Source organism: Oncorhynchus clarkii, chromosome 6 (genome assembly GCF_045791955.1).
Source record: "Oncorhynchus clarkii lewisi isolate Uvic-CL-2024 chromosome 6, UVic_Ocla_1.0, whole genome shotgun sequence".
Classification (NCBI taxonomy): Eukaryota; Metazoa; Chordata; class Actinopteri; order Salmoniformes; family Salmonidae; genus Oncorhynchus; species Oncorhynchus clarkii.
In genome coordinates this window covers 6,264,917-6,276,929 of record NC_092152.1, presented here as the reverse complement: position 1 = coordinate 6,276,929, position 12,013 = coordinate 6,264,917, and the positions used below count along the sequence as shown (strand labels likewise).

At 43.7% G+C, this 12,013-nt stretch overlaps 1 protein-coding gene across 1 annotated transcript in view; it reads left to right on the top strand.

Annotated features, from left to right (window-relative positions):
* LOC139411884 (extracellular matrix organizing protein FRAS1-like) overlaps positions 1-12,013 on the top strand; it is a 295,297-nt gene that overhangs the window by 199,099 nt on the left and 84,185 nt on the right. The window contains exons 37-39 of the mRNA XM_071158633.1: positions 5,299-5,433; positions 7,134-7,262; positions 8,523-8,770. Of these exons, the coding sequence (XP_071014734.1) occupies positions 5,299-5,433; positions 7,134-7,262; positions 8,523-8,770 (512 nt within the window). The remainder of the gene's footprint in view (positions 1-5,298; positions 5,434-7,133; positions 7,263-8,522; positions 8,771-12,013) is intronic.

The following is a 12,013-nucleotide window of genomic DNA, read 5'->3' as shown; positions in this document are numbered from 1 at the left end:
CGGCAGTAAGTCACCAGCATTACTGTAATACAACTTTCCCGAATTGGATCCTTTGTTCGTTCCCCCCAGGGCAATTGAACTTATCCTAGAGGCTGCTCCAAGAAGCCCCCGGCAGAGAAGAGGTATTCAGAGTGGACATCTAGTCCGACTCGGAAGGCGTGCACACCATCCACCGCTTCTGAGTAAATGACTTGCTAATGTTCAGTCTCTGGACAATAAAAGTAGACGAGCTCAGGGCGAGGATCTCCTTCCAGAGAGACATCAGGGACTGTAACATACTCTGTTTCACGGAATCATGGCTCTCTCCAGATATACTGTCCCCGTCGATACAGCCAGCTGGTTTCTCAGAACATCCCGCAGGCAGGAATAAAGAACTCTCTGGGAAGAAGAAAAGCTTTGGTGTGTGTTTCATGATTAACTACTCATGGTGCAAATTGGAAACCACATATCCTGAGGCCACATTTTATTGTAGCTGGGGATTTTCACAAAGCAAATTTGAGGAAAACGTTCTATCAACACATTGACTGTAGTACAAGGCCCTCCCCTAACCTCCCTTTGGCAAATCTGATCACGAATCAATTTTCTCCTTCCTTCCTATAGGCAGAAACTCAAACAGGAAGTACGGTCTATTCAACCCATGCTAATGTCTATTCCAATCGGAATCAATGCTTCAAGATTGTTTTGTTCACGCGGACAGGGATATGTTCCGGGTAGCCTCTGAGAATATCATTGATGAATACACAGATACGGTGACTGAGTTCATCAGGAACTGTATAGAAGAGGTTGTATCCACTGTGACTATTAAAACCTACCCAAATCAGAAACTGTGGATAGATGGACGCATTCGCGCAAAACTGAAAGCGCAAACCACCCCATTTAACCATGGAAAGGTGACTAGGAACATGGCCGAATACAAACAGCATGGTGATTCCCTCCGTAATGCAATCAAACAGGAAAAACGCTAGTACAGAGACAAAGTGGAGTCGCAATTCAACGGCTCAGACACAAGGGTCTACAGACAATCACGGACTACAAATTGAAAATCAGCCATGTCGCGGACACCGCCGTCTTGCTCTCGGACAAGCTAAACACCTTCTTCGCCTGTTTTGAGGATAACACAGTTCCCAAAGACTGGAGGGCTCTCGTTCTCCGTGGCCGATGTGAGTAAGCCTTCCCTCGCAAGGCAGTCGGCCAAGACGGCAATCCTAGCCGCATCCTCAGAGCATGCACAGACCAGTTGGCTGGAGTGTTTACGGACATATTCAATCTCTTCATATCCCCGTCTGTTCGCACTTGCTTCAAGATGTTCAGCCATTGTTCCTGTACCCAAGAAACCAAATGTAACTGAACTCAATGACTATCACCCCATAGCGCTCACGTCTGTCATCATGAAGTGCTATGAGAGGCTACCTTTACCTTTACCTTACCCTAGACCCCTTCAATTTGCTTACTGCCCCAATAGATCCACAGACGATGCAAATCGCCATCACACTGCACACCGCCATAACCCATCTGGACGAGAGGAATACCTTTGTAAGAATTCTGTTCATTGACTACAGCTCAGCATTCAACACCATAGTACCCTCCAAGCTCATCATTAAGCTTGGGGCCCTGTGTCTGAACCCCACCCTGTGAAAATGGGTCCTGGACTTGCTGACGGGCCGCCCCCAGGTTGTGAAGGTAGGAAACAACACCTGCACTTTGCTGATCCTCAACACAGGGGTCCCACGAGGGTGCGTGCTCAGCCCCCTCCTGTACTTCCTGTTCACCCATGACTGCGTGACAACGCACGCCTCCAACTCAATCGTTAAGTTTTCAGACGACACAACAGTAGAAGCCCTGATTACCCACAACGATGAGACAACCTACAGGGAGGAGGTGATGGCCCTGGGAGAGTGGTGTCAGGAAAAGCTGTCATCAAGGAAAAGGGTGGCTACTTTGAATGATTTTTTGGTTACTAAATGATTCCATATGTGTTATTTCATAGTTTTGATGTCTTCACTATTATTCTACAATGTAGAAAATAGTAAAAATAAAGAAAAACCCTCAATGAGTAGGTGTGTCCAAACTTCTGACTGGTACTGAATATGTTCAGAGAAACCGTCAAGCGTTGTGAGATCCTCAAGAGTTTCCATTCTTTAATATCTATCATTTTAGCTTTGATTTAGTTTATTTTCCCCATCTGTCCATTTTCACTTGTTTATTTCACCTTTCATACTGTACCGTTCATACTGTACCGTTGTTATTGTACCGTTCATACTGTACCTTTCATACTGTACCGTTCATACTGTACCTTTCATACTGTACCGTTCATACTGTACCTTTCATACTGTACCGTTGTTATTGTACCGTTCATACTGTACCTTTCATACTGTACCTTTCATGCTGTACTGTTGATACTGTACTGTTGATACTGTACCTTTCATACTGTACCGTTCATACTGTACCTTTCATACTGTACCGTTGTTATTGTACCGTTCATACTGTACCTTTCATACTGTACCGTTCATACTGTACCTTTCATACTGTACCGTTCATACTGTACCTTTCATACTGTACCTTTCATACTGTACCTTTCATACTGTACATTTCATGCTGTACTGTTGATACTGTACTGTTGATACTGTACCTTTCATACTGTACCGTTCATACTGTACCGTTGATACTGTACTGTTCATACTGTACTGTTCATACTGTACTGTTGATACTGTACCTTTCATACTGTACCGTTGATACTGTACTGTTCATACTGTACTGTTCATACTGTACCTTTCATACTGTACCATTGATACTGTACCTTTCATACTGTACCGTTGATACTGTACTGTTCATACTGTACTGTTCATACTGTACCTTTCATACTGTACCGTTGATACTGTACTGTTCATACTGTACTGTTCATACTGTACCTTTCATACTGTACCGTTGATACTGTACCTTTCATACTGTACCGTTGATACTGTACTGTTCATACTGTACTGTTCATACTGTACCTTTCATGCTGTACTGTTGATACTGTTCCTTTCATACTGTACCGTTGATACTGTACTGTTCATACTGTACCTTTCATACTGTACCTTTCGTACTGTACCTTTCGTACTGTACTGTACCTTTCATACTGTACCGTTGATACTGTACTGTTCATACTGTACTGTTCATACTGTACCTTTCATACTGTACCGTTGATACTGTACTGTTCATACTGTACCTTTCATACTGTACTGTTCATACTGTACCTTTCATACTGTACCTTTCATGCTGTACCGTTCATACTGTACCTTTCATACTGTACCTTTCATGCTGTACTGTTCGTACTGTACCTTTCATACTGTACCGTTGATACTGTACTGTTCATACTGTACTGTTCATACTGTACCTTTCATACTGTACCTTTCATGCTGTACTGTTCGTACTGTACCTTTCATACTGTACCTTTCATGCTGTACCGTTGATACTGTACCTTTCATACTGTACCGTTGATACTGTACTGTTCATACTGTACTGTTCATACTGTACCTTTCATACTGTACCGTTGATACTGTACCTTTCATACTGTACCGTTGATACTGTACTGTTCATACTGTACTGTTCATACTGTACCTTTCATACTGTACCGTTGATACTGTACTGTTCATACTGTACCGTTGATACTGTACCTTTCATACTGTACCGTTGATACTGTACTGTTCATACTGTACTGTTCATACTGTACCGTTAATACTGTACCTTTCATACTGTACCGTTAATACTGTACCTTTCATACTGTACCGTTAATACTGTACCTTTCATACTGTACCGTTGATACTGTACTGTTCATACTGTACCGTTGATACTGTACCTTTCATACTGTACCGTTGATACTGTACTGTTCATACTGTACTGTTCATACTGTACCTTTCATACTGTACCGTTGATACTGTACCTTTCATACTGTACCGTTGATACTGTACTGTTCATACTGTACTGTTCATACTGTACCTTTCATACTGTACCGTTGATACTGTACCTTTCATACTGTACCGTTGATACTGTACTGTTCATATTGTACTGTTCATACTGTACCTTTCATACTGTACCGTTGATACTGTACTGTTCATACTGTACTGTTCATACTGTACCTTTCACACTGTACCGTTGATACTGTACCTTTCATACTGTACCGTTGATACTGTACTGTTCATACTGTACCTTTCATACTGTACCTTTCATACTGTACCGTTGATACTGTACCTTTCATACTGTACCGTTGATACTGTACTGTTCATACTGTACCTTTCATACTGTACCGTTGATACTGTACTGTTCATACTGTACTGTTCATACTGTACCTTTCATACTGTACCATTGATACTGTACTGTTCATACTGTACCATTGATACTGTACCTTTCATACTGTACCGTTGATACTGTACTGTTCATACTGTACTGTTCATACTGTACTGTTCATACTGTACCGTTCATACTGTACCGTTGATACTGTACTGTTCATACTGTACTGTTCATACTGTACCGTTGATACTGTACCGTTGATACTGTACTGTTCATACTGTACCGTTCATACTGTACCTTTCATACTGTACCTTTCGTACTGTACCTTTCCAATTGTCACGTTGGTATTCACACCAGCTCAAGCTGAAATCCATTGATACCATTTCAGACATTGTTCATTTAGAGGTGATATTTAGTAACAATTATTACCGGAAGCTTGGATATATGTGTATAATCGTTAAATTGTTGTTTGGATTCATAATGTATTAAGGTTCTTTAATTCCACTCCTCTAAGATATGAATTATCTATTTTAGGACTAATACATTAAGTGAATCAACACTTAGTGTTTTTTTACATTTCCCCAAATTTCCCTGTAAAAGGAAATAGGAAGCCAATTAGCCAAAGAAATGTGTGTGTGTGTGTGTGTGCGTGCGTGGGTGTGTGTGTGTGTGTGTGCGTGCGTGGGTGTGTGTGTGTGTCTCTGTGTGTGTGTGTGTGTGTTGGTGGGTGGGTGGGTGGGTGGGTGTGTGTGTGTGTGTGTGTGCCTGTGTGTGTGTGTATCTAACCCATGAGTGTGTGTGTGTGTGTGTGTGTGTGTGTGTGTGTGTGTGTGTGTGTGTGTGTGTGTGTGTGTGTGTGTGTGTGTGTGTGTGTGTGTGTGTGTGTGGGTGGGTGGGTGGGTGGGTGGGTGGGTGGGTGGGCGGGCGGGTGTGTGTGTGTGTGTGTGTGCCTGTGTGTGTGTGTATCTAACCCATGAGTGTGTGTGTGTGTGTGTGTGTGTGTGTGTGTGTGTGTGTGTGCGTGTGTTCCAGTGTCAGATGGGGAACACACTACTCCAGAGATGGGCTTTTCCATCCACCTGTTGGCCAGCCACCAGCAGCCCCCCGTCTTCCAGATCATAGAGCCTGTTCTGGAGGTCAGCATGGGGGGGAGAACCCCTATAGGTAAGAATAACCAGACACAACACACACACACACACACACACACACACACACACACACACACACACACACAGCAGGGTATTATTATAGTTGTGAGGAGTTTTTGGGGACCAACAATTGACTGCCGTTCAAAATCTCATTTTCCCTAACCCTAAATCTTACCCTAATCCTAACCCCCAACCCTAACCCTAAATCTTACCCTAATCCTAATCCTAACCCCCAACCCTAACCCTAAATCTTACCCTAATCCTAACCCTAATCCTAACCCCAACCCCCAACCCTAACCCTAAATCTTACCCTAATCCTAACCTTAACCCCAAACCCCCAACCCTAACCCTAAATCTTACCCTAATCCTAATCCCAAACCCCCAACCCTAACCCTAAATTTTACCCTAATCCTAATCCTAATCCCAAACCCCCAACCCTAACCCTAAATCTTACCCTAATCCTAACCTTAACCCCAAACCCCCAACCCTAACCCTAAATCTTACCCTAATCCTAATCCTAATCCCAAACCCCCAACCCTAACCCTAAATTTTACCCTAATCCTAATCCTAATCCCAAACCCCCAACCCTAACCCTAAATCTTACCCTAACCCTATTCCTAACCCAAACCCCCAACCCTAACCCTAAATCTTACCCTAATCCTAACCTTAACCCCAAACCCCCAACCCTAACCCTAAATCTTACCCTAATCCTAACCTTAACCCCAAACCCCCAACCCTAACCCTAAATCTTACCCTAATCCTAACCTTAACCCCAAACCCCCAACCCTAACCCTAAATCTTACCCTAATCCTAATCCTAATCCCCAACCCCCAACCCTAACCCTAAATTTTACCCTAATCCTAATCCTAATCCCAAACCCCCAACCCTAACCCTAAATCTTACCCTAATCCTAACCTTAACCCCAAACCCCCAACCCTAACCCTAAATCTTACCCTAATCCTAATCCTAATCCCAAACCCCCAACCCTAACCCTAAATTTTACCCTAATCCTAATCCTAATCCCAAACCCCCAACCCTAACCCTAAATCTTACCCTAATCCTATTCCTAACCCAAACCCCTAACCCTAAATCTTACCCTAATCCTAACCTTAACCCCAAACCCCCAACCCGAACCCTAAATCTTACCCTAATCCTAACCTTAACCCCAAACCCCCAACCCTAACCCTAAATCTTACCCTAATCCTAATCCTAATCCCAAACCCCCAACCCTAACCCTAAATTTTACCCTAATCCTAATCCTAATCCCAAACCCCCAACCCTAACCCTAAATCTTACCCTAATCCTGATCCTAATCCCAAACCCCCAACCCTAACCCTAAATTTTACCCTAATCCTAATCCCAAACCCCCAACCCTAACCCTAAATTTTACCCTAATCCTAACCCCAAACCCCCAACCCTCAACCCTAACCCTAAATCTTACCCTAATCCTAACCCCAAACCCCAACCCTCAACCCTAACCCTAAATCGTACCCTAATCCTAATCCCCAACCCCCAACCCTAACCCTAAATCTTACCCTAATCCTGATCCTAATCCCAAACCCCCAACCCTAACCCTAAATTTTACCCTAATCCTAACCCCAAACCCCCAACCCTCAACCCTGACCCTATCCCTCATCGGTATACAAAGATATGGTGAATCATTGGTATACAACATGGCTTTCATGCTCAAATTCTCGCTCACAATACTTGGTGTAGGTGGGCAGCAGCTGGCAGTAACGGATGCAGACACAGCGTCTGATGACTTGAGGTTTGAGGTGGTGGAAGGACCGATCCGTGGAACACTGGTCAAGATGGAGTTGGACTCAAGGACTGAGATGATGAATGGTGAGTAGCAAATTAGCTAGATGTTTCCCCTAACAACTGGTCCAGGGTCACATGTTTGGTTTTCCTTCTATTAGTTAAAGGGGAATTAAGATGACATTGCAGTATAAAGGGAATTACATCTGTAGAGAATACAGTAGTAGCCATGAAAATGGAAGTTGCCAATTTTCTTTATGATTTTTTCTGAATTCTCTCACATCCCCAGACACACACTGCATGTTTTATTTAGAGGACTGAAACCAGAAAAATAGAACGAAGGTTTTCACCAACCAAGGTATTCATCAACCAAGGTATTCATCAACTAAGGTATTCATCAACCAAGGTATTCATCGACCAAGGTATTCATCAACCAAGGTATTCACCAACCAATGTTTTCATCAACTAATGTATTCATCAAACAAGGTATTCACCAACCAAGGTATTCACCAACCAAGGTATTCATCAACCAAGGGATTCATCAACCAAGGGATTCATCAACCCAGGTATTCATCAACCAAGGTATTCATCAACCAAGGTATTCATCAACCAAGGGATTCATCAACCAAAGTATTCACCAACCAAGGTATTCATCAACCAAGGTATTCGCCAACCAAGGGATTCATCAACCAAGGTATTCGCCAAACAAGGTATTCGCCAACCAAGGTATTCACCAACCAAGGTACTCATCAACCAAGGTATTCATCAACCAAGGGATTCATCAACCAAGGTATTCACCAACCAAGGTATTCACCAACCAAGGTATTCACCAACCAAGGTATTCACCAACCAAGGTTTTCATCAACCAAGGTATTCATCAACCAAGGTATTCACCAACCAAGGTATTCATCAACCAAGGTATTCATCAACCAAGGTACTCATCAACCAAGGTATTCATCATCCAAGGTATTCATCAACCAAGGGATTCATCAACCAAGGGATTCATCAACCAAGGGATTCATCAACCAAGGTATTCACCAACCAAGGTATTCGTCATCCAAGGTATTCATCAACCAAGGTATTCATCAACCAAGGTATTCATCAACAAAGGGATTCATCAACCAAGGGATTCATCAACCAAGGGATTCATCAACCAAGGGATTCATCAAACAAGGTATTCAACAAACAAGGTATTCATCAACCAAGGTATTCATCAACCAAGGTATTCACCAACCAAGGTATTCGTCAACCAAGGTATTCATCAACCAAGGAAACTCTACTCTTTGTTTTGTTCCAGGTATGTTTATATTTAACACAATGATTAAACTTGTTAATTATCCCCTCCAGGTGACATGTTTTCCTTCAGTGATGTGACCCACAACGTTCTGCAGTATGAACATTCCGGACTCTCCACTGACGAGGACGCCATCACCTTCGCTGTTACAGACGGCTTCTCCATGACGACGGCGGTGGTGCAGGTGGTTGTGTTGGGCGTCGGGGGCGACGGGCCCAGGAGAGACCCAGAGGCCCTGCTGTCCATGGAGGTTCCTGAGAACAGTAGTAGTGTCATCAGACGCACTCACCTGGGCTATATGGTTAGTACACTCACCTGGGTTATATGGTTAGTACACTCACCTGGGCTATATGGTTAGTACACTCACCTGGGCTATATGGTTAGTACACTCACCTGGGTTATATGGTTAGGACACTCACCTTGGCTAGATGGTTAGTACACTCACCTGGGTTATATGGTTAGGACACTCACTTGGGTTATATGGTTAGGACACTCACCTGGGTTATATGGTTGGTACACTCACCTGGGTTATATGGTTAGTACACTCACCTGGGTTATATAGTTAGTACACTCACCTGGGCTATACGGTTAGTACACTCGCCTGGGTTATATGGTTAGTACACTCACCTGGGCTATATGGTTATTACACACACCTGGGTTATATGGTTAGGACACTCACCTGGGTTATATGGTTAGTACACACTCACCTGGGCTATATGGTTAGGACACTCACCTGGGTTATATGGTTAGGACACTCACCTGGGTTATATGGTCAGTACACTCACCTGGGCTATATGGTTAGTACACTCACCTGGGCTATATGGTTAGGACACTCACCTGGGTTATATGGTTAGTACACACTCACCTGGGCTATATGGTTAGTACACTCACCTGGGTTATGTGGTTAGTACACTCACCTGGGCTATATGGTAAGTACACTCACCTGGGCTATATGGTTAGTACACTCACCTGGGCTATATGGTTAGTACACTCACTTGGGTTATATGGTTAGGACACTCACCTTGGCTAGATGGTTAGTACACTCACCTGGGCTATATGGTTAGTACACACTCACCTGGGCTATATGGTTAGTACACTCACCTGGGCTATATGGTTAGTACACTCACCTGGGTTATATGGTTAGGACACTCACCTGGGCTATATGGTTAGCACACTCACCTGGGTTATATGGTTAGTACACTCACCTGGGTTATATGGTTAGTACACCCACCTGGGTTATATGGTTAGTACACTCACCTGGGTTATATGGTTAGGACACTCACCTGGGCTATATGGTTAGTACACTCACCTGGGCTATATGGTTAGTCCACTCACCTGGGTTATATGGTTAGTACACTCACCTGGGTTATATGGTTAGTACACTCACCTGGGTTATATGGTTAGGACACTCACCTTGGTTATATGGTTAGTACACTCACTTGGGTTATATGGTTAGGACACTCACCTGGGTTATATGGTTAGGACACTCACCTTGGCTAGATGGTTAGTACACTCACCTGGGCTATATGGTTAGTACACTCACCTGGGCTATATGGTTAGTACACACTCACCTGGGTTATATGGTTATAAGGTTAGTACACTCACCTGGGTTATATGTTAGTACACACTCACCTGGGCTATATGGTTAGTACACTCACCTGGGTTATGTGGTTAGTACACTCACCTGGGCTATATGGTTAGTACACTCACCTGGGCTATATGGTTAGTACGCTCACCTGGGTTATATGGTTAGCACATTCACCTGGGTTATATGGTTATAAGGTTAGTACACTCACCTGGGTTATGTGGTTAGTACACACTCACTTTGGCTATATGGTTAGTACACTCACCTGGGTTATATGGTTAGTACACTCACCTGGGCTATATGGTTAGTTCACACACCTGGGCTATATGGTTAGTACACACACCTGGGCTATATGGTTAGGACACTCACCTGGGTTATATGGTTAGGACACTCATCTGGGCTATATGGTTAGTACACACACCTGGGCTATATGGTTAGTACACACACCTGGGTTATATGGTTAGTTCACACACCTGGGCTTTATGGTTAGTACACACACCTGGGCTATATGGTTAGTACACACACCTGGGTTATATGGTTAGTTCACACACCTGGGCTATATGGTTAGGACACTCACCTGGGTTATATGGTTAGGACACTCATCTGGGCTATATGGTTAGTACACACACCTGGGCTATATGGTTAGTACACACACCTGGGTTATATGGTTAGTTCACACACCTGGGCTATATGGTTAGTACACACACCTGGGCTATATGGTTAGTACACACACCTGGGTTATATGGTTAGTTCACACACCTGGGCTATATGGTTAGTTCACACACCTGGGTTATATGATTAGTACACACACCTGGGCTATATGGTTAGTACACACACCTGGGTTGTATGGTTAGTTCACACACCTGGGCTATATGGTTAGTACACACACCTGGGCTATATGGTTAGTACACTCACCTGGGCTATATGGTTAGTACACTCACCTGGGCTATATGGTTAGTACACTCACCTGGGCTATATGGTTAGTACACTCACCTGGGCTATATGGTTAGTACACTCACCTGGGCTATATGGTTAGTACACTCACCTGGGCTATATGGTCAGTACACTCACCTGGGCTATATGGTTAGTACACTCACTTGGGTTATATGGTTAGGACACTCACCTTGGCTAGATGGTTAGTACACTCACCTGGGCTATATGGTTAGTACACACTCACCTGGGCTATATGGTTAGTACACTCACCTGGGCTATATGGTTAGTACACTCACCTGGGTTATATGGTTAGGACACTCACCTGGGCTATATGGTTAGCACACTCACCTGGGGTATATGGTTAGTACACTCACCTGGGTTATATGGTTAGTACACCCACCTGGGTTATATGGTTAGTACACTCACCTGGGTTATATGGTTAGGACACTCACCTGGGCTATATGGTTAGTACACTCACCTGGGCTATATGGTTAGTCCACTCACCTGGGTTATATGGTTAGTACACTCACCTGGGTTATATGGTTAGTACACTCACCTGGGTTATATGGTTAGGACACTCACCTTGGTTATATGGTTAGTACACTCACTTGGGTTATATGGTTAGGACACTCACCTGGGTTATATGGTTAGGACACTCACCTTGGCTAGATGGTTAGTACACTCACCTGGGCTATATGGTTAGTACACTCACCTGGGCTATATGGTTAGTACACACTCACCTGGGTTATATGGTTATAAGGTTAGTACACTCACCTGGGTTATATGTTAGTACACACACCTGGGCTATATGGTTAGTACACACACCTGGGCTATATGGTTAGTACACTCACCTGGGCTATATGGTTAGTACACTCACCTGGGCTATATGGTTAGTACACTCACCTGGGCTATATGGTTAGTACACTCACCTGGGCTATATGGTTAGTACACTCACCTGGGCTATATGGTTAGTACACTCACCTGGGCTATATGGTCAGTACACTCACCTGGGTTATACGGTTAGTA